The sequence below is a fragment of the Bos javanicus genome, chromosome 26 (genome assembly GCF_032452875.1).
Source record: "Bos javanicus breed banteng chromosome 26, ARS-OSU_banteng_1.0, whole genome shotgun sequence".
Classification (NCBI taxonomy): Eukaryota; Metazoa; Chordata; class Mammalia; order Artiodactyla; family Bovidae; genus Bos; species Bos javanicus.
Window position 1 is genome coordinate 16,696,968 of NC_083893.1, and position 24,253 is coordinate 16,721,220.

The 24,253-nt window shown below is 41.3% G+C and overlaps 1 protein-coding gene and 1 long non-coding RNA gene across 30 annotated transcripts in view; one reads left to right on the forward strand and one right to left on the reverse strand.

Annotated features, from left to right (window-relative positions):
* LOC133239214 (uncharacterized) overlaps positions 1-24,253 on the forward strand; it is a 61,467-nt gene that overhangs the window by 20,381 nt on the left and 16,833 nt on the right. The gene's annotated exons all lie outside the window — the stretch shown is intronic.
* Positions 18,126-24,253, reverse strand: part of SORBS1 (sorbin and SH3 domain containing 1) — a 235,601-nt gene continuing 229,473 nt past the window's right edge. For all 28 annotated transcript variants that reach the window (XM_061402876.1, XM_061402872.1, XM_061402873.1 and 25 more), the window contains 2 exons: positions 23,228-23,340; positions 18,126-21,448 (listed from right to left, as the gene is read on the reverse strand). In XM_061402876.1, the coding sequence (XP_061258860.1) occupies positions 21,381-21,448; positions 23,228-23,340 (181 nt within the window). In that variant the 3' untranslated portion in view covers positions 18,126-21,380. The remainder of the gene's footprint in view (positions 21,449-23,227; positions 23,341-24,253) is intronic.

Below are 24,253 nucleotides of genomic sequence, written 5' to 3' on the forward strand. Positions count from 1 at the left end.
GAGAGGAAAGAACAAATCCAAGATAAGTTCCAAGGAAGAACTGATAGATATTGTCAACAGTTGTATGACAATGTGTGTGTGTTGAAAGCCTTTAATACAGTATACTGTTTGATCTGGCAATTCCACTTCTAAGAAATTAATCTAGGGGGAAAAGTAGACAAAAAGTATGCCAAAGGTTGTTCATCATGTACTCTCCATAGTTGCAAAATACTGGAGACATCCTAAGCACCAGCAGTAGAGGGCTGCTAAGTAAACTGTGTAATCACTAAAACAATGACATAGAGGTGAATGTTTTGTCAAAATTGGTGCTTGTCTGTTTACAATAGATAGGACATGGAAGCAACCTAGATGTCCATTGGCAGATGAATGGATAAGGTAGTTGTGGTACATATACACAATGGAATATTACTCAGCTATAAAAAAGAATGCATTTGAGTCAGTTCTAATGAGGTTGAAACTGGAGCCTATTATACAGAGTAAAGTCAGAAAGAGAAACACCAGTACAGTATATAATGCATATATATGGAATTTAGAAAGATGGTAACAACCATCCTATATGCAAGGCAGCAAAAGAGACACAGATGTAAAGAACAGACTATTAGATTATGTGGGAGAAGACGAGGGTGGGATGATATGAGAGAACAGCATTGAAACATGTATATTACCATATGTAAAATAGACAATCAGTGCAAGTTCAACACATGAAGCAGGGTGGGCACTCAAACCTGATGCTCTGGGACAACCCAGAGGGATGGGGTGGGGAGGAGGGTGGGGAGGGAGGCGGGGAGGGGTTCACGATGGGGGGATGCATGTGCACCTGTGGCTGAATCTTGTCGATGTGTGCCAGGGGCCACCACAGTGTTGTGAAGTGATTGTCCTTGAATTAAAATAAATATATATTTTTTAAAAATAAAGGTGCTTGTGGTAAGTAAAAAAGCAGGTTGCAAACACATGTGTTACACACATGCTTATGTATGGAGAACATATCAAGATGTTATATCTCAGTGGCAGTGGTTATGCAGGTGCTCTGTTTTACTTCAATAACTTTATATTTTTTAAATTTTCTTTTTCATTTTTTATTTTAATTTTTTATTGAAGTATAACTGATTTACAATGTTAGTTTCAGGTGTATAGCAAAATGACTCAGTTATACATCTATACATCTATTCTTTTTCAGATTCTTTTCCCTTATAGGAAAAGAAGATACAAAATATTGAGTGTAGTTCCTTTTGCTATAGAGTAGGTCCTTATTGGTTATCTATTTTATATATAATAGTGTGTATATGTTAATTCAAAATTCCTAATTTTTCCCCGCCCCCTTTCCATTTTGATAACCATGTTTGTTTTCTGTCTGTGAGTCTATTTCTGTTTTGTAGATAAGTTCATTTGTATCTTATTATTATTTTTAGATCCCACATGCAAGCAGTATCATATGATATTTGTCTTTGTCTTTCTGACTTACTTCACTGATTATGGTAACCTCTAGGTCTATCCATGTTGCTGTAAATGTTATTATTTCATTCTTTTTTATGGCTAAGTAATATCTTTGTTTTCTACATCTGTGACTCTGTTTCTGTTTTATAAATAAGTTCATTTGTACTATTTTTTTAGGTTGCACATATTAGTTATAACATATATTTGTCTTTCTCTATCTGATTTACTGCACTCAGTATGACAATCTCTAGATCTATCCATGTTGCTGCAAATGGCATTATTTCATTCTTTTTTTATGGCTGAGTAATATTCCATCACACACACACACACACACACACACACACACACACACACACACACACACACCGCACGTCTTCTTTTTTTGATATTTATTTATTTGACTGCACTGGGTCTTAGTTGAGGCTTGCAGGATCTTTACTGTGTCACACAGGATCTTTTGATTGCTGCACGTGGACTCTGATGTTGTGACACATGGGCCCAGTAGTTGCGGTGTGCAGGCTCTTTAGTTCTGGTTTTTGGGCTTTGGAGCGCAGGGGCTCATTAGTTGCTCTGCAGTGGGAATCTTAGCTCCCTGACCAGGGATTGAACTTATACCCTCTGCAGTGGAAGCATGGAATCCTAACCAATGGAACACCAAGGAATTCCTTTCATCTTTGTTTTCCTTTCTCAAGATTGCTTTAGCTATTCAGGGTCTTTTTTGCCTCCATGAAAATTTAAAAAATTTTTGTTCTAATTCTGTGAAAAACATCATTGCTAATTTGATAGGGGTTGCATTGAATCTGTGGATTGCTTTGAGTAGTATAGTCACTTTAACAATATAGATTCTTCCAGTCTAAGAATGTGGTATATCTTTCCATCTGGTTTGTGTCATGTTTGATTTCTTTCATCAGAGTCTTACATTGTTTGGAGTTCAGATCTCTTTACTTCAATATATAAGTTTATTCCTAGATATTCTTTTTGAAAGAAAGTGAAGTGAAAGTGAAGTTGCTCAGTCGTGTCCGACTCTTTGCGACCCCATGGACTGTAGCCTATCAGGCTCCTCTGACCATGGGATTTTCCAGGCAATAGTACTGGAGTGGATTGCCATTTCCTTCTCCAGGGGATCTTCCCAACCCAGAGATCGAACCTGGGTCTCCCACATTGTAGACAGACGCTTTACGGTCTGAGCCACGTGGTAATTTAGGTGGTTTTCTTAATTTTGCTCATTTTTTGTTGTTAGTGCATAGGAATGCACGAGATTTCTACACTATTAATTTTGTATCCTGCAAGTTTACCAGGTTCATTGATGAGCTCTACTAGTTTTCTGATAGCATCTTTAGGATTTTCTATCTATAGTATCGTATCATATACAAAGAGTTTTACTTCTTTCTTTCCAATCTGGTTTCCTTTTATTTCTTTTTCTTCTCTGATTGCCGTGGCTAGGACTTCCAAAACTATGTTGAATAAAAGTGGTGAGAGTGGACATCCTTATTTTGTTCCTGATCTTAGAAGAGATGCTTTCAGCTTTTCACCATTGAATATGAGTTTAGCTCTGTATTTGTCATATATGGCCTTTATTATGTTGAGGTAGGTTCCCTCTCGGAGAAGGCAATGGCACCCCACTCCAGTACTCTTGCCTGGAAAATCCCATGGATGGAGGAGTCTGGTAGGCTGCAGTCCATGGGGTCACTGAGTTGGACAGGACTGAGCGACTTCACTTTCGCCTTTCACTTTCATGCATTGGAGAAGGAAATGGCAACCCACTCCAGTGTTCTTGCCTGGAGAATCCCAGGGACGGGGGAGCCTGGTGGCTGCCGTCTATGGGGTCGCACAGAGTCGGACACGACTGCATCGACTTAGCAGCAGCAGCAGGTTCCCTCTATGCCCACTTTCTGGAGAGGTGTTTTTTTTTTTTTTTAAATATAAATGGGTGTTGGGGACTTCCCTGGTGGTCCAGTGGCTAAGACTCTGCAGTCCCAATACAGGGAACCTGGATTCCATCCCTGATTGGGGAACTAGATCCCACATGCTGCAACTCAAGAGTTCAAGGGCTGCAACTCAAGATCCTGTGTGCTGCAGCTAAGGCCTGGAATAGCCAAACAAATAAATGGGTGTTGAATTTTATCAAAAGCTTTTCCTGCATCTATTGAAATGATCATATATATATATATATATATATATATTTTTTTTTTTTAATTGGGTTAGAAGGTACCAGGCTGGCATGTGAGTGGCTTCTCTGTCTGACAGAGTCAGTGAAGGCCCCACTCAAAATGTAAGGTGTGAGCAGAGGTCTGAGGAAGAGAGGAAGTATCTGGACTATATTGGAGTATCATATGGTTTTTATTCAATTTGTTGATTTGGTATATCACACTGATTGACTTGCAGACATTGAAAAACTCTTGAATTCCTGGGATAGATCCCACTTGATCATTGCGTATGACTTTTCATGTATTATTGGATTTGGTTTGCTAGTTTTTGTTGAGAATTCTTGCATCTATATTCATCAGTAATACTGGTTTGTAATTTTCTTTATTTTTTTGGCATCAGGGTGACGGTGACCTTGTAGAATTAGTATGGAATGGGAGTGTTCCTTCCTTTGCAATTTTTTGCAATAGTTTCAGAAGGATAGGTGTTAACTCCTAAGTGTTTGATAGAATACATCTGTGAAGCCACCTGCTCCTGGACTTTTATTTGCTGAGCATTTTAAAATCACTGATTGCATTTTAGTGCCTGTAATTCACGTGCTCATATTTTCTGTATTCCTGGTTCAGTCTTGGGAGATTGTCCCTTTCCAGGAATTTGTCCATTTCTCCTAGGTTGTCCATTTTATTGACATATAGTTGCTTGTAGTATTCTCTTATGGTCCTTTTTATCTCTGTGGTGTCAGTTATAACTTCTCCTTTCTCGTTTCTAATTTTTATTGATTTGTACTCTTTCCCTTTTTTCTTTAAGTCTGACTAAAAGTTTAATAATCTTGTTTGTCTTTTCAAAGAAGCAGCTTTTAGTTTCGTTGATCTTTTCTATTGTTTTGTTAGTCTCTATTTCATTTATTTCTGCTTGGATCTTTATGATTTCTTTCCCTCTACCAACTTTGGGTTCTGTTTTTTCTTATTTTAGTTGTTTCAGGTATAAATTTAGATTATTTGAGATTTTTCTTATTTCCTTATGTAAGATTGTATTGCTATGAACATCCCTCTGAGAACTGCTTTTGCTGTGTCCTATGGGTTTTGGATTGTTGTGTTTATGTTTCCATTTGTCCCTAGGTATTTTTTTTATTTCTTCAATGACTTTCTGATTTCTTCTTTGATTTCTTCAGTGACCCGTGGGTTGGTTGGTAGCATATTGTTTAGCCTTCATGTGTTTGTGTGTTTTTGCAGTTTTTTCCTTGTAGTTGATTTCTAATCTATAGCATTGTTTGGAAAAGACACTTGATATTATTTCAGTTTTTAAAAATTTACTGAGGCTTGCTTTGTGGTCCCACACATGATCTGTCTTGGAGGGAAGCAGGTAATGAGAAAAAGAAAAACTCTGTCTTATGTCCTGCTTCTTGCCTTCAAGTATAGATGTATGAGGATGTGAAGCTTGGAGTGGCCATCGTCGCCAGCTGATAATGATGAGAGGCCAGGAGAATCAAACACTAACCCAGAGCCTTGTCTGCTTTCCTGTGAGATGTAAGACATACCTGTGTCCCATAAGCTGCTGCTTTGCATCACCTGCTGCTATAGCTGAAGTCATTCTTAACAGATGCAGGCAATATGGAGAAGCACGAAGTTCTTGGTAGCCTTTGAGCTTTGCAAATCTCTAACACTACATACTGCGCCAGTGAAGGGTCTGTGTGGCAGTGAGGAAGCACAGGCAGTGAGGCTGGACCACACTTTTGAGAGGCTTGTGAGTGGTAAAGAGTAAGATGACATGGATTCCTGAGGGACGCATGAAGATTTGTTCTATGCCATTGATACTGTTGTTGGCTCTGGCAGAGGACTGAGGAGGGACATACTGAATTTTCATTCAGGCACATAATAGGTGCTCATCAAATAGTTGTCTTTCTTCCATGAGGTTACTCTTGGAGATGTTGTAATCTTTGAGTATACTTTAGATGTTCCAGAGGTATACTGGTCTGCAGACTGGTCCTTGATGGCTGTCCTTGAAAGCAGTAGAATCAGTGGAGAGGACCCTGGCTTTGCAGTGAGACTGAATCCACTTACTTGCTGTAAAACCTTGGGCTGGATTTCTGAGTCTCAGGTTCCTCACCTATAAACGGAGATAAGAATATCTACTTTATAGTTTTGCTATGAGAAATAAACGAGATAATGCATGAAAATGACTGGTACGCAGTAAGCACTGGGAAAACTGGAATGCTCTGTGGTGGGCCACTGCAGGTTGCCCTTCAAACATCACTTCTTGTTCCTTCTTCCTGACAGAACCCCCTCTTTGGTCCAGATGTCTCCCCCTCCCTGATGAAAAAACCCAGGCTCAGCTTAAGTGACATTTCCGAGGTTTCATAACCTAGTAAGTATCAGAGGCAGTACTTGAATCCAGGTGTTCTAACTTGCAGCCTATTGTTTTTTTTAAATTTATGTTTATTGAAGTATAGTTGATATACAGTGTGTTAGTTTCCAGCATCGGAGAAGGCAATGGCACCCCACTCCAGTACTCTTGCTTGGAAAATCCCATGGACGGAGGAGCCTGGTGGGCTGCCGTCTATGGGGTCGCACAGAGTCGGACACGACTGAAGTGACTTAGCATAGCATAGCATAGTTTCCAGCATACAGCAAAGGGATTCATATATATATATATATATGAATGTATATATATACACATATATACATATTTATATATTTTTTTCATATTCTTTTCCATTATGGTGTCAACTGAAAAAAAAAAAAAGAGCACACCCTAGAAGCTGCTGCTGCTGCTAAGTCGCTTCAGTCGTGTCCGACTCTGTGCGACCCCAGAGACAGCAGCCCACCAGGCTCCCCCGTCCCTGGGATTCTCCAGGCAAGAACACTGGAGTGGGTTGCCATTTCCTTCTCCAGTGCATGAAAGTGAAAAGTGAAAGTGAAATCGCTCAGTCGTGTCCGACTCCTAGCGACCCCATGGACTGCAGCCTACCAGGCTCTTCCGTCCATGGGATTTTCCAGGCAAGAGTACTGGAGTGGGGTGCCATCGCCTTCTCCTCTAGAAGCTGATAGTTCTGTCTTATTCTGTCTTTTGGAGGACATCGAGCCTGGGAGACAAGACTCTCAGGTCACTCTGAAGGACTCCTCCCAGGCAAATTCCGATCTTAAACAAAAGCCTTGTAGGGGGAATTTGCATTTCTCTTCCTGTGTCTTTGAGATGTAAATGTTCTACCTGATCTTAAGGTGTTGTGTGTGTGTGTGTGTGTGTGTGTGTGTGTGTGTGTATGTGTTTGAAAACTTGACTTCTGCCGTGCTATTTTGGGGAGTAAACTTTCTGGATTCTTTTCAGTTGACATAGTCCCCATTCTCTTATGGAGAAATCTCTTTTGTCTTAGTGGTTTGAGTCACTATTAATATATATCTCATTAATAGCCAGATGATAGATGCTTTAAATTAAACTGGAGAAACTTCTAAATTGGTAGCTTTTTAGAGAACTTTCATTATAAGCACCTGTCTTATTGGTGCCAATGAAAAAAATCAAAGGTGAAAATATAAATATGTCTGTATCTCTAATAGTTAACTTAAAAACTCCTTTAGTTTAAATCAAACAAGAAAAACTGGTTTTGAAAACCTTATAGTGTTCTTGGCTTCTGCTCAATGTGTCTTACAGATGCTAATAAAAACATTAAATTAGATCCATTAACAGGAAAGAAAGAACTTTAGGGAAGGTGTAGAGACATTTCCCCAAGAAGGAAGATATTTTAAAGGTACTTATCCCAAATAGATAAGAAATCTTTAGGTAGTTATTTTAAATGGGATAAATAAAATGGACATTTATGGGATTAAAACACAAGGTTTTGGTATTACACGTTTGGGTGCTAAGTCAATCATGTCTGACTCTTTGCAACTCCATGGACTGCAGCACACCAGCCTTCCCTGTCCTTCAGTATCTCCCAGAGTCTGCTCAAACTCATGTCCATTGAGTCAGTGATGCCATCCAATCATCTCATCCTGTTGCCCCCTTCTCCTGCTCTCAATATTTCCCAGCATCAGGGTTTTTTCCAGTGAGTCAGTGCTTCGCCTCAGGTGGCCAAAGTATTGGAGCTTCAGCATCAGTCCTTCCAATGAATATTCAGAGTTGGTTTCCATTAGGATTGACTGGTTTGATCTCCTTGCAGTCCAAGAGACTTTCAAGAGTCTTCTTCAACAAAACAGTTAGAAAGCATCAATTCTTCACTGCTCAGTCTTCTTTGTGGCCCAACTCTCACATCCATACGTGACTACTGGAAAAACCATAGCTTTGACTAGATGGACCTTTGTCAGCAAAGTGATGTCTCTGCTTTTTAATATGCTGTCTAGATTGGTCATAGCTTTTCTTCCAAGGAGCAAGCATCTTTTAATTTCTTGGCTGTAGTCACCATCTGCAGTGATTTTGGAGCCCAGGAAAATAAAGTCTGTCACTGTTTCCATTGTTTCCCCATCTATTTGCCATGAAGTGATGGGACTGGATGCCATGAACTTCATTTTTTGAATGTTGAGTTTAAAGCCAGCTTTTTCACTGTCCTCTATCCCCTCCACCAAGAGGCCCTTTAATTCCTCTTCACTTTCTTCCATAAGGGTGCTATTATCTGCATATCTGAAGTTATTGATATTTCTCCCAGCAATCTTGATTCCAGCTTGAGCTTCATCCAGCCCAGCATTTCACATAATATACTCTACATGTAAGTTAAATAAGCAGGATGATAATATACAGCCTTGATGTACTCTTTTCCCTATTTGGAACCAGTCTGTTATTCCATGTCTGGTTCTAACTGTTGCTTCTTGACCTGCATACAGGTTTCTCAGGAGGCAGGTAATGTGGTCTGGTATTCCCGTCTCTTTAAGAATTTTCCACAGTTTGTTGTGATCCACGCAGTCAAAGGCTTTAGTGTAGTCAATGAAGCAGAAGTAGATGTTTCTCTGGAAATCCCTTGCTTTTTCCAACATCCAACATACAAAAGATGTTGGCAATTGGATCTCTGGTTCCTCTGCCTTTTCTAAATTCAGTTTGTACATCTGGTAGTTCTCCGTTCACATACTGTTGAAGCCTAGCTTGAGGGATTTTGAGCATTACCTTGCTAGCATGTGCAATGAGTGCATTTGTACGGGGTAGTTTGAACATTCTTTGGCATTGCCCTTCTTTGAGATTGAAATGAAAACTGACCTTTTCCAGTCCTGTGGCTGTTGCTGAGTTTTCCAAATTTGCTGGCATATTGAGTGCAGTACTTCAACAGCATCATATTTTAGGATTTTATTTATTTTGTAAATAGTCTTTAAATTTTGTTTTATTTATTTATGGCTGCACTGGGTCTTCATTGCTTTCTCCAGTTGTGGTGAGCGGGGGCTTATTGTGGTGGCTTCTCTTGTTGCAGAGCACAAGCTCTAGCTGTGGAGGCTCAGTAGTTGTCCTGCGACATGTGGGATCTTCCTGGACCAGGGATTGAACCTGTGTGCCCTGCCTTTGCAGGCAGATTCTTAACCACTGGATCACCAGGGAAGTCCCCATCTTTTAGGATTTGAAGTAGCCCAGCTGGAATTCTATCACCTCCACTAGCTTTTTTTGTACTGATGTTTCCTAAGGCCGACTTGACTTCATACTCTAGGATCTCTGGCTCTAGGTGAGTGATCATACCATCGTGGTTATCCAGGTCATTCAGATCTTTTTTGTATAGTTCTTTTATGTATTCTTGCCACCTCTTCTCAATATCTTCTGCTTCTGTTAGGTCCATACCGTTTCTGTCCTTTATTGTGCCCATCTTTGCAGGAAATGTTCCCTTGGTATCTCTAATTTTCTTGAAGAGATCTCTAGTTCCTCCCTACACACACATGCACACACATACAGCCTTCCTGTTCTATTGTTTTCCTCTATTTCTTTGCATTGTTCACTTAGGAAAGCTTTCTTATCTCTCCTGTTCTTTGAAACTCTGCAATCAGATGGGTTTATCTTTCCTTTTCTCCTTTGCCTTTGACTTCTCTTTTCTCAGCCATTTGTAAGGCCTTCTCAGACAACCATTTTGCCTTTTTGCATGTCTTTTTCTTGGTAATGCTTTTGATCACTGCCTCCTATACAGTGTTACAAATCTCCATCCATAGTTCTTCAGGCACTCTATCAGATCTAATCCCGTGAGTCTATTTGTCACTTCCACTGTATAATCATAAGGGATTTGATTTAGGTTATACCTGAATGACCTAGTGGTTTTCCCTACTTTCTTCAACTTAAGCCTGAATTTTGCAATAAGAAGTTCATGGTCTGAGCTACAGTCACCTCCCAGTCTTGTTTTTGCTGACGGTATAGAGCTTCTCTATCTTCAGCTACAAAGAATATAATCAGTCTGATTTCGGTATTGACCATCTGATGATGTCCATGTGTAGAACTGTCTCTTGTGTTGTTGGAAGAGGTTGTTTGCTATGACCAGTGTATTCACTTGGCAAAACTCTGTTAGCCTTTGCCGTGCTTCATTTTGTACTCCAAGGCCAAACTTGCCTGTTACTCCAGGTATCTCTTGACTTCCTACTTTTGCATTTCAATCCCCTATGATGAAAAGGACATCTTTTTTGGTGTTAGTTCTAGAAGGTCTTGTAGGTCTTCATAGAAGCATTTGACTTCAGCTTCTTTGGTGTTAGTGGTTGGGGCATAGACTTGGGTTACTATAATGCCTGTAATGCAGGAGACCTGAGTTCAATCCCTGGGTTGGGAAGATCCCCTGGAGAAGGGAAAAGCTACCTACTCCAGTATTCTGGCCTAGAGAATTCCATGGAGTGTATAGTCCATGGGGTCACAAAGAGTCCGGCATGACTGAACAACTTTCACTTTTACTGTAATGTTGAATGATGCCGTGGAAGCAAATCGAGATTATTCTTTGTTTTTGTGGCTGCACCCAAGTACTGCATTTGGGACTCTTTTGTTGACTATGAGGGCTACTCCATTTCTTCTAAGGGATTCTTGCCCACAGTAATAGTAATGGTCATCTGAATTAAATTCACCCATTCCTGTCCATTTGAGGTCACTGATTCCTAAAATGTCGATGTTCACTTTTACCATCTCCTGCTTGATATTACACTACCTAAATGCTAAACAGTCCGAAAGGAAACCCTATTGGTCCCCAACACTAACGGCCAATCAATTCACTCTGTTTACTCCAGTTTAAATTATATAAGGGGCTGGAAAATTACACTGAGATACTTGACCAACAGTTACTTGTTGAGCAACAGGCCAGTTAACCAAGATTGACAAAAGGGCATGAGTTCCATGGTTCAACTCCTTTTTGGAGATCCCAGAGTCTTTTATATATAAACAGATAAAATGGACTAGGAAACAGAGACTTTATGATTCCTCTTGTAAGATCAAAAACTTGATTGAGTCCTATCCTAGTGAGAACTAAAGTTAAGGATATAAATGTTGATAGGATTGAGATAAAGTATATATCAATTTGTCTATGGGGTTTATATAAGATGATTACAACTCTTTTTAAAAACCTTTTTTATTTTTTATGCAAGTATAATTAAATTACAATGTGTTAATTATTGCTGTACAGCAAAGTGACTCAGATATATGTGTGTATACATATGGCACATTGAACGGAGTACTTTAACAGCATCTTTTAGACTTTTTTAATGATGGCTATTCTGACCACTGTGAGATGGTACCTAACTGTAGTTTTTGATTTGCGTTTCTCTAATAATTAATGATACTGAGCATTTTTTTCATATGCCTATTGACCATCCATATATCTTTTGAGAAATGTCTAGGTCTTCTGCCCATTTTTTGATAGGGTTGCTTTATTTTTGTTGTTATTTTGTTGTATGAGCTGTTTGTATATTTTGGAAATTAAGCCCTTATCAGTTACATCATTTGAAATATTTTATCCAAGTCTGTAGCTTATCTTTTAGTTTATGGCTCCCTTTGCTATACAAAAGCTTATAAGTTTATGTCCCATTTGTTTATTTCCACTTTTATTTCTTTTGCCTTGCAAGGCCCAAGAAAATGTTGCTACGATTTATATCAGAGAAAGTTTTGCCTATGTTCTCTTCTATGAGTTTTATGATGTCATGTCATGTTTAAGTGTTTCAGCCATTGTGAGTTTATTTTCATGTATGGTGTGAGGGTATGTTGTAGCTTCATTGATTTACGTGTGGCTGTCCAACTTTCTCAGCACCACTTATTGAAGAGACTGTCTTTTCTCCCTTGTATGTTTTGCCTCCTTTGTTAAAAATTGACTATGGGTGTGTGGGTTTATTTCTGGGCTCTCTATTCTCTGTCACTGAAACAGATGTCTGTTTTTATGCCAAGACCATACTGTTTTGATTACTATAGCTTTGTGGTATTGTCTGAAGTCTGGGAGGGTGTGCCTCTTGCTTTGTTCTTTTTCCTCAGGATTGCTTTGGCAATTCTAGGTCCTTTATAAATTCCATATAAGTTTTATGATTATTTGTTCCAGTTCTGTGAAAAATGTCCCAGCCTGCTATTTATTTTAATGCCTGCTTTTGGATGAATTAGCACATTTATCCAGCATAACAACTAGGACTTAGTTCTAAAGTGTAGTCCAAATAAAAGACAAAACCCACAATGGCTTTTATGGCCTAGACTTGTTGACTTACCATCTCTTCTGCCATATTCTAATGGCCACAAAACCCACAGAATGCAGAAGGGGACCACAGAAGGGTGTGAATACCCAGAGGTGCAGATCACTGAAGGCCTCCTTTGAAGCTGGCTACTACAAATTATGAAAATAGTTGTTACTCTATGAATCTCCTGAAAGGGACTGAGGACTCCTAGAGGTCCACAGACCATACTGTGCAATCCTCTGACCTTGATAATATAAGCTCTCATCAGTCTACATGATTTATGCTGTTTTGAAGATGATTCTCAAATCTATCTCTTTTGCAGTTTCACTCGAGTTTGTCAGAAGTCACTTTAAAAAGGAGTAAGCCAGAAAGGTCCAGAGACTCAGTCTACCCAGGATTTTAACCTCTGATGATGCCAGAGTGAGGGGCCTGGAAGAACATAAAAGTTGTTCTTTAGGATAGACCTCATAAAGTGTCACGTGGCCATTCATAGCCTCATATCACATAGCCTCACATCAGGCTTTTAATATCTATGGGTTCATCTTAAATTTTGTTTAAATTATATTTATTTATTGGTACACTATGGCATGTGGGAGTTTCCTGCTCAGGGATCGAACCCATGTCCCTGCAGTGGAAGTGCTGTCTTAACCACTGGACCCCCAGGAAAGTCCCTACATTTTTAAATACTTTCTTTGTTCTAGATTTTTTTTTTTCTTTTGATGTGTACCATTTTTAGTCTTTATTGAATTTGGTACAATATTGCTTCTGTTTTATGTTTTGGTTTTTTGGCCATGAGGCATGTGGGATCTTAGGTCCCTGAAGAAGGATCAAACCCTCACCCCCTGCATTTGAAGGCAAAGTCATAACCAGTGGACCACTTGAGAAGTCCCCTAAATTTCATTTTTTTTAAATTGAAGTATAGTTGATTTATAATGTTGTCCCAACATCTGCTGTACAGCAGTGACTCAATTACATGCATATAGACTTTATTTTTTAAAAATTCTTTTCCATTATGGTTTATCATAGGATATTGAACTTAGTTCCCTGTGTTATACAGTAGGACCTTGTTGTTTACCCATCCTATATAAATATTTTCAAACTGAACCACCTTCTTGGCTAATGCATTCCACAGATTACCTGTTACCAAGTAGTAACTTCTTCCATTTGTCCAAATCAGTCTCAGCTAAGTATCCCTGAAATAGGTTTGATTCCCTCATGCTAAGACTTGTCCAATACACACTCACAACATGTCCAAAATACAACAGTTGTATATACCACATGCAACTCTCCCAAACTCTTCATGACTTTTGAGACACCCATCTTTGTTCTTTTTCAAAAGAACCAGTTTTTTAGTGTGTGACACAGTTGTGCCACATCCCCTTGGTCTCCTCTGGATGGCTATACTCCTATGCTCTGTCCTTCTTGAGTCCTTGGCTGGCAGAGCTTCAGCACAGAGAGCCAGCCTTCAGCTACACTGAATTTTGGCCTAGGACAGGAACATGGTATCTCTTTTCCCAAAGTCTGTCGCAACAATGCTTAAAGTCCACTTTGGACCATTAAGTTATCTATCCACCTGGCTTCTTGTAGCAGGACACTCCCTCCCCTGGCCTTTACCTGTCCTCTATTCCATGACGTTCTGGTGGGCTTGCCAATCACACTGCCATCCCTTGAACCGAAGTGATGAATCCAAGAATGATAAACATCCAAGGCAGGCCCACCAGGATCCGGAATCGTTTTCAGGGAAGCCACAGGAAGCCCCATTTGCCTTGTCTAGAGTCAGAAAACTGCAAGAATAAGGCTGGAACTGCCTGCAGCCATGGTTCCTGTTACCACATTCAGGTCAAAATGTAGCCAAACACCACCAACAGAGCCAAGACAAGACAAATACAGAGAAAGATTGAGCCTTTGGATTCACTCCTGCTGGAGGCTAGTTCCAGCTCCTTTTTTCCCAGTGCAGTGACTCAATACTTGCCCGTAGGTTAGTTTTCCACCACTTATCAATGAAAGGAGCCATCAGACAATTGACTCTTTGGGCCAAATATTATCATAAGAAATTTGTTTCCTGAAGCAGCACATGTGGAGAGAAAATAACAGATGTGGTGAAGGTCTAGAAAGAGGACTGAGAAGCTGCCAGCCGTAAAATGCAGGCAAACCAAGGAGCTGTCTTTCATGGAAGCAGACAGTTGAGTGGTGGGGAAACACACTCCCAGATTTGGTGGGATGAAAATCAATGCAGTTTTTTGAGATGGCAATATTTCTTTAACATTTGAAATGTTCCTACTCTTTGAGCCAACAATTTGAAATCAATGCTGGTTTGTTTGTTGTGGTAAAGCTGGCAACAGCCTCAAACTGTTGCATCATAAATAGGGGATCGGTTAAGTAAATTATGGAAATGTGTTCAAGTTCCATTGTTAATAGGGAAAAGAGCATATAAGACTGTTGAACATTTGCTTAGAGATGTGTTTTGTATGTGTATGTGCATACTAAGTCACTTCAGTCATGTCCAACTCTTTGTGATACCATGGACCGTAGCCCACCAGGCTCCTCTGTCCATGGGATTCTCTAGGCAAGAATACTGGAGCTGGTTGCCATGCCCTCCTCCAGGGGATCATCCTGACCCAGGGATCGATATGTACAAAGCAAAAAGTTTGGAGGACCCTACATTGGATCTCTGTGGGGAGGTGACTTTAATTACAGAGAGCTTTCACTTTCTACGTGTGATGAGCCCAGAATACTGAAAAAGATTAATTTCTATTTTTGCTGCTGTTAGAAAGTGACATGTTGATGGTCTCCTGCTTACACAATTAGTGTCAATATTCTGAGCTCTCTGGGCTAGAGGGGTTCATTTATCAATTCATTTGTTTGTTCAAAGGATTGAGTGACTGAGTGCCAGCTAGTTAGACGCTCTTCTTGGTGCTGGGCATGTAATAGAGAAACAGAATCATCACCCTTGTGGACTTGTATACAGTTGATTGTGAAAACAAAAAGCAGATGGTGATCAGTGTTTGGAGAAGCATAGAGGAAAACAATAGGGGAATAGAATGTTGGGGTGGAGACAGGAGGGTTCTATTGTATATCAAGTGGCCAGAGACAGCCTCCCTGAGAAGGCAACACAAGGACCTAAAGGGATGAAGGAAGCCATGCAGCTCTGGCGGAAGGGTCTTTCAGGCCCAGGGGACAACATCTATAAGACACTAAAATTGAAGCATGCTTGATGAGATTGAAGCCAGAAGGACTTGTGTGGCTGGAAGGAACAATGAGAAAGTCAAAGGTAAGGAAGGGCAAGTCAGCGTCCACTGGACTTGAGGCCATTGCACCACTCTTGAGAGGAGCAGCCACCAGAGGGATCACACTGGTTGTTCTGTTCAGACTAAGAGGGGTTAGGGGTAGAAGCAAGGAGAGGACTAGCTGGAAAGTGATTGGATTGCAATGACCCAGGTGAGAAAATGGCTTGGACTATGGAGATAGAGCCAGACATCCTGGAATGTGAAGTCAAGAGGGCCTTAGGAAGCATCACTACGAACAAAGCTAGTGGAGGTGATGGAATTCCAGTTGAGCTATTTCAAATCCTGAAAGATGATGCTGTGAAAGTGCTGCACTCAATATGCCAGCAAATTTGGAAAACTCAGCAGTGGCCACAGGACAGGAAAAGGTCAGTTTTCATTCCAATCCCAAAGAAAGGCAATGTCAAAGAATGCTCAAACTACCGCACAATTGCACTCATCTCACATGCTAGTAAAGTAATGCTCAAAATTCTCCAAGCCAGGCTTCAGCAATATGTGAACCATGAACTTCCTGATGTTCAAGCTGGTTTTAGAAAAGGCAGAGGAACCAGAGATCAAATTGCCAACATCCGCTGGATCACTGAAAAAGCAAGAGAGTTCCAGAAAAACATCTATTTCTGCTTTATTGACTATGCCAAAGCCTTTGACTGTGTGGATCACAAAACTGTGGAAAATTCTGAAAGAGATGGGAATACGAGACCACCTGACCTGCCTCTTGAGAAATTTGTATGCAGGTCAAGAAGCAACAGTTAGAACTGGACATGGAACAACAGACTGTTTCCAAATAGGAAAAGGAGTACGTCAAGGCTGTATATTGTCACCCTGCTTATTTAACTTATATGCAGAGTACATCATGAGAAACGCTGGGCTGGATTAAGCACAAGCTGGAATCAAGATTGCCGGGAGAAATATAAATAACCTCAGATATGCAGATGACACCACCCTTATGGCAGAAAGTGAGGAAGAACTAAAGAGCCTCTTGATGAAAGTGAAAGAGTGTGAAAAAATTGGCTTAAAGCTCAACATTCAGAAAACTAAGATCATGGGATCCGGTCCCATCACTTCATGGCAAATGGATAAACAGTGGACACAGTGGCTGACTTTATTTTTCTGGGCTCCAAAATCACTGCAGATGGTGATTGCAGCCTGAAATTAAAAACACTTGCTCCTTGGAAAGTTATCACCAACCTAGACAGCATATTAAAAAGCAGAGACATTACTTTGCCAACAAAGGTCCGTCTAGTCAAGGCTATGGTTTTTCCAGTGGTCATGCATGGGTGTGAGACGTGGACTATAAAGAAGGGTGAGTGCCAAAGAATTGATGCTTTTGAACTGCGGTGTTGCAGAAGACTCTTGAGAGTCCCTTGGACTGCAAGGAGATCCAACCAGTCCATCCTAAAGGAGATCAGTCCTGGATGTTCATTGGAGGGACTGATGTTGAAGCTGAAACTCCAATACTTTGACCATCTAATGAGAAAAGCTGACTCATTTGAAAAGACCCTGATGCTGGGAAAGATTGAGGGCAGGAGGAGAAGAGGACGACGGAGGATAATATGGTTGGATGGCATCACCAACTCGATGGACATGGGTTTGGGTGGACTCCGGGCGTTGGTGATGGACAGAGGCCTGGCGTGCTGTGGTTCATGGGGTCGCAAAGAGTCGGACACAACTGAGTGACTGAACTGAACTGATGGAGATAGAAGTGGTTAGTTTCTAAAGGTATTTTGAAGGTACGACTGATAAGATTTGCTGAACAGGGTGGATGGCAGTACTGCTTATGACTCAGGGCTTAGTGTCAAGGCTGTCAGACCCCTGGAAGACGACCCTTCTCCTCAGACTATTGGAAGCTTAAGCAGGGGAAGATTCCAAGTCACTCCAAAGGGGTAGCAGTACAAACGGGTGCTTTGAGCTGAAACTGCAGAAGGAGGGTCAGTGTCAGGGAGGGTGGGAATTTGGGGGTTTCCTGTTATGGGACAGACCATAGTGTTGTAGCAACTTGCACACCGCCCCCTCCCCCCAAACCTGGCCCAGTGAAGATGCCAGGGGTGGCTGGATGTCTAATGCTGCAGCCTCGACACACTTGGTTTGGAAGTGAACAGAAGGATGGACTGCATCTTCACCCAAGTAGCAAGAGAAGACTCAGGGCCAGATTCAACATGTTTTGGAAAACTAAGTGCTGTCTCATTATTGTCTGTCCCCATGTCTTGTGGAGTAAATCTAGATCCATTATACATATGTTATAATGGTCACTTGTGCTTTTAAAGACATGTGCATTACTCTTATAATCAGAACAAAATTTATAAAGAATGGCAAAATGGTCAACATTAATCAATTCAGAGAGTTATCATGGAGTTAGCCTCTTGAGAGTAGAATAAGTGTTGTCTTCAGAGGGGGAGTGAAAATGAAAGTTGCTCAGTCGTGTCTGACTCTTTGCAACCCCATGCAGTCCATGGAATTCTCCAGGCCAGAATACTGGAGTGGGTAGCCTTTCTCTTCGCCAGGGGATCTTCCTAACCCAGGGATCAAACCCAGGTCTCCTGCGTTGCAGGCAGATTCTTTCCTGCCTTCGGTGGGGAAGCCAGGTGTGCGTGTGTACCTTTGAAGCAGTGAATATAAGCTTCGTTGGAGAAACTTGAAAGGGAAGGGAAGAAACAATGAACGGTAAGAATATGCATATGCCACACAATTTTGAATGAAGTTTATTAAATAATATGTACAGCCAATGTAGTAATTCAACATCTATTTGTCAAATTGATCCACTGCATAAAGAAAAATAGATGAACAGAAAAATCTGTGTCTGCATGGTACATGCTCTTGGTGTGTAATTTAAATGGCAATACTTTAAATTAATTGGTTATATATAATGTCAGTTATTTTCTTTCAGAATATGATCTTTTTTGTAGTAACTTAGCAATAGGACTTAATACTACTGCAGATAAATAGGACTGCTAAAAAAAAAAAAAAGAAATAAGAAAAAAACACTATAACTGAGAAAACAGTTACTTTCTCTCCCAGAAAGAATGATTATTTAAAATTATAACACTTTACAATGGTATTTTTGTGCTAAAAATCTGCAGGTACGTTTTTTTGGAATTCCTTCATTTAAATATGCAAAAAACTTCATGACTTCCTTATTATACCCCCCTCCCCTTCAGTTCAGATTTTTAAAATTATTTTTCTATACAAAGTAGGTACATGGGCTATACAAAGTTAAATATACATATTTACAGTCCCACTTCTTAAGCATGTGATTTTTTTCTCTTACTGATCCCAGAGAGACTGCAAAAGATAAGTAGTGTGGGGCTTGCTTTTACCCAGAAGCATGGCTAATCTATTAAAATGTGTTGCAGGGCATGCCGCCAGTTAGTTACACTTGCGATTAATAAACCTGTATAAATATCTCAGCATAAAAATAGGTATTTTGTATTACTAAATGTATGAAGACAAAGGAGCAGTTGGAACCCTTTGTTCCTCATTTTGTCATACATAGGCAGCTGAAGTTTGATGCAGATTTTAACAGATGAGTTTATTAAAGATGGGCAAACCGGTGAGGCATACCTGGGATTCCCGAGATATACAAAGTCGGGAGGCTGGCGTCATATGCAAATGTGGCTTTACAAATTGGTTTATTTTCTAGCTGTATTTAAAGAGGTGTTCAAAATTAATAAGCTACTTAATAAGCACCCCCTCAAAAAACAGATAAGGTCATGTTATGGTTTGCATCTAAGAAAGACTAGGAAACACATTAGCCAATATAAGAATTACATTCCAAAACACGTGAAACGCTGCTGTGCAAAGTGTATGTGAATATGCACAGGGTCTATATTCGAAGGGGGAGGACAGAAACAGAGCGCCCTTGGATGGTGAGGTGGACCTTCCAAAGCAATGAGTCTTACTCAAGGAATAGCAAGAAGTCCCTTTCTACACAGGGGGCTCATCCACCCTTACCCGCACTCCCCAGCCCCACCCTCCACCATTGGTTCCACAGCCTTTCCCCTTGGAATTAAGGCTCTGTGATCTGTTCTAGTTAAAAACCAATGTTTCGGGAAGAAGTAACACATTCTTCTCATCTGTCATTTACACTTCAGTGTGAAGGAGTCAGTGGCAGTTGCTTTCCTGAGAGCAGGATTTGAAGGAGAGGGAGTGAGGGTCCTGTGGCTGTCTGAAGGGTGGCCAGCTGATACGAGCTTCTAAGATGAGTAATGGAGACAGAAGCTGAGGCACTGTAGATGAACTTTGCTCACTTGGAAAGATTCCAGACTTTGGGACCTCAGGCCAATTCTGAGCTACCTGCGGAGAGCCAGGAGTCCTGTACACAACCCTATACCTGGAACTGCTTCTCCTGTTGATGACCTCGAATGTGGATTTGTGGGGAGGATCAGAGTTGGAAGACCCTGGAAGCAGGTCTAAATATTTCCAGCCACAAACTACCCTCGGACAAAGGTTCTCCCAGCATCCTAGTTGTTCAAAAGTGAGCTAATGGAGAGAGAAATATGACAATGCTTTCTAGGATCCCTACAGAGAAAATTCATCTCTTCCTCTCACACCCTTCTTAGCACATATCGCAGTCTCTCTTGATTCAGTATTTTTGTGTGTCTGTCTCTCCAATCACCTCTGAGTTCCCAGCAGGCAAGAAAATGGGTCATTTCTATCTTTTTCTCTCCAAGGTATGTAACAGAGGTCGATAAACATCCTTGAATTGGATGAAGTTGTGACTGTACACCCCAGGCATCACAGAGGCCTCCCTCCTTGGCTCTGGCCCCTCTACAAAAGACAGGCCTCCTGGAAGAAGCGGAATTACAGCCTCCAATGTAGGGCCACTGCGGCTGCACCTTCTAAAGAGAAGCCTCACAGGGTGTGTTAGGATTCAGAACCCTGGATTCCTACATTCTGAGTGGTCCTTGGGCTCCTCGGGGGAGACATGGTGAAACCTTTCTAAGGCCTGGAGCACGCCTTGCTCGTTGGTGGCCCCAGGCATCCAGTATACATCAGTGTGTATTACCTTGAGTCACTGAACACCATCCCTTGTTTTTCTAAGAATAAGCCTATCAACCCCCAACTGTCCCGGCCTAAAACAATCCAGAAAAGCAAGGGTAGAAATGGCATTCTGTAAATGACACTATGCTGCCCTGAAAGTGAATGCTTATACAAGCCAGTGATATGGAAGGAGCCATATGGCAGGGGACCTCAAGAGCTACAGGCTTCTCACCTTAATCACCTGGAAATACAAATGGAACTACCTGCCTGACCACCCTGCTCCGGGGGCAAGCCTTGTGTGCTTTTCTGTCTGAACATCAGGGGTGTCAATGGTAACGCTGCATGCATGCTGAGTGCATGGGGCGCCTACTTTGACTTCTACTTCCCCACCTACCTCGAGTCGGGGACTTGGCCTTGGGTTGTTTGGGGTCTCTACCACTGTTTAGGGATTGCCTCGGTGGCCCCAACTGATCTCTAGCAATGTTAGGGGACCAGGAGGCTCCAGGGCAACTGGGGGAGTCTGTGTGGAGCCTTAGAGGATGGCTGGGGAGCTGCCTGGTGCTCCGAGAGCACGTGCAGGCTAAATGACCCTTTTGAGCCAAAGCTGGTCAAGCCTGAAGCAGCAAGAGGCAGTTCTGGCTTAACTGCTCTCTGGGACCATGCTGCCGGTCAGGTTACCCAAGTTGGGAAGAGGAGGGCAGGGCTGGCGTGGCTCCCAGAAGCAGCTAAGTAAATACCGACTTGCCTCATTCCTTTTTTGCATGGTTCAGCCCTGTCCAATACACGCAGTAAGCTTCGACGGGCTCAGGTTTTAAATACAACACTTCTCTGTCCTCTCTTTTGCTTCTTACTTTATCCACTGCATTAGTTTTCCTACTGACTCAACGTTTAAATAAAGAGACCAATTCATGAATTATGCTTCGTCCTCCAATAAAAATCATCTCTGTGGTTTTCAGTCTTCTTATAGATACAAAGGCTTTACATAGTTGCCTGGGAAAGTACCAAACTGCCTTGTCCTTCTTGAAGTACCTATTAAAAACAAAAAAACACAGACACAATGAGAAGACTGACTCAGAACTGAGTTCAGAGAGAGAGCCCTTGATAACAATCCCAAAGCTTGTAGAAGGGCATATGGTTTCCAAATCACTTTGCCCTATCTTATCTCGTTTAGGCTGCATAATAGCTGGGTGATAAGCAAGACATTTAACACTCCCATCTTTTTCAGATGAGGAAGCCCAAACTCAGACAGGCAGACTTTAAACCCAGGTCCTCAGACTCCCAGCCGATGGCTCTTCCAGTACTTCTCTTTTATGGAAGGATGAACACAGCTATCCAACACACCAAGGTTAGGGGGATTTAGACTTAGAAACTGGCATTTCTGAAAGTCCTCTGGATATGACCACACAGTGAAAGGAAATTTCTCTCCTAAGCCTGTGCCTAAGCCCCAAATTGACTCCATGTCTTTGCTACCAACCTTGTCCAGGATTCCAGAACATTGAGCTACCACAAAGTCCTTCCTGGACTGTTTCACGTCCAGAATTGCTGGGTCCCTAATCAAGCTCCTTCCCTTGGAATTTTTTTTCAAGTAATCAACTTTTAAAAATTAATTTATTTGATTGCTCCAGGTCTTAGCTGCAGCATGCAGGATCTAGTTCCCTAATCAGGGATCAAACTTGGGCCCCCTACATTGGGAGTGCAGAGTCTTAGAAACTGGACTTTCTCTAAAGCTGGAGGGTGAGGTGGCAGATAGCTGTTGCATCATCATTACTCTCATCAGCAGACAGCATAATTTGATCATTGCATCCTTTCCCCAGTTGGCTTGGATAGGGCTTCAGAATCCTTTGAACACATTTCAAGCAGCCACTAACAGTGGGTTGGAGTTGTTGCACAAACTAAAATATCTAAAAGAATGTGTCAAAGCTGCTGCTGCTGCTGTTGAGTCGCTTCAGTCGTGTCCTACTCTGTGCGACCCCATAGATGGCAGCCCACCAGGCTCCCCCGTCCCTGGGATTCTAAGGCCATCTAAAACAGTTAGCTGAAGCCCCAGGGCAATGGTCAGGGAGGCTGCAGAGAACTGAGATGGTAAAGATTTTGAATCTGTGAAAAGAGGACTATTTCTGTCTTACACGCTGTTTGTTGAAAGAACTTCAGTAAGAAAGTATTATTAAGCATCTACTTTGTTACAGAATCTCAAATTCTGATCTTTCTCTGCTCCTATAAAGGTGACTCCTTTAATTCATCAGGTATTGCTTTGGTTAAAGTTATTAGAAGCCTGGAGTAAATGAGGCTTTCAGACTCTCTACATATATGCTTGCACTTCATGGCGGAAATCTACACGCACATGTTCTTGTGTTGTTCCACAGGAGTTTTAAAAATTAAAATTTCCAAATGTAGGACAGACAGATGCAGAATAGAAACAGAAACAGTGAATTCCCGGGCAGTCTGGTGGTTAGTATTTGGCTCTTTCATTGCTGGGGTCCAGGTTCAAGCCCTGGTCTGGGATCCCACAAGCTAGGCAGTGCCCCCACCACCTCTCCCCCCAAAAATACAAATAGAACTCAATAAATGCAACTGGCAACTGCCCTTCTGTGCAGTCGATGTTGGCATATTTGGTCCTCAGGTTCACAGTTACTATCATCCACACTGGTTTGAGGACAGACCTATACTGGGTGGCCCAGCATTTCTGACGGTGGTATAGGAACTGAGATGGCTCTCCTTCTGTGCAGAGAACGGTGCTCTTTTTGTGACTCATCACTCCAAGTTTTTCCTTCAGTACACAACAGATAAGAAAAGCACAATATCACTTACCAACAAACCACCCATCATCACATTTTTCCATGACATCAACAATATCTCCATCTCGGAGTTCCAATTCATCATCATTCTGTGGTATATAGCTATACAATGCTTGGTAGCTAAATCTGTAAATTTAAAAAAAATGATTAGTAAGTGACCCAAATGCTGATGGCATTAAATGAGTTTTAAAAACCTGTTTCAGTTAAATCAACATTTGGGTCGTGTTTCCTGCTCATCAGTGGGGAAAAAAGTATTTTAATGGCTCTTTAATAACTTAGCATTGGGGGAGATCCATTCAACATGTGATAAGTAAATTAAGATTCAGAGGGATGGAGAATCTGAGAAGCAAGTCATGATTGGTGCTTTCATTTAGTTTCATCTGGTTGCTTTAGCCAAGCTTTTTTTTGTCTAGATGCTCCCCCTTGAAAGTTAATCAAGTTCTTAACACAAGATAACACGTGTAGATTGTCAAGGATAATCAGAAGTTACTTAGGTCCAGAGACAGACATTATATACGAGTCACATACATTGGAGAGCATGAAGCAATTGTCATGTGTATATATATAATTTTTAAAAGTATAACCCAGTTACCACACTGTTTAGCAATACTGCCTTGAGTTTCTTTGCATGCCAACACATATTTTATTAATTGCTTTGAAATGTGAATGCCATTTTTCTAAAACTCCTGAAGGCATATCTATCCCAGTAATATTTGGGGTTAAAATTTTTATTTACTTGCTAGTTGGCCTAAGGCAATGTATGTAGTCTGTGCTGTTCTGACAGGCTCTAGACAAAGCTGGCAGAGAAGGCAATGGCAACCCACTCCAGTACTCTTGCCTGGAAAATCCCATAGACGGAGGAGCCTGGTAGGCTGCAGTCCATGGGGTCGCTAAGAAACATGACTAAGCGACTTCACTTTCACTTTACACTTTCATGCACTGGAGAAGGAAATGGCAACCCACTCCAGTGTTCTTGCCTGGAGAATCCCAGGGACGGGGAGCCTGGTGGGCTGCCGTCTATGGGGTCGCAGAGTCGGAC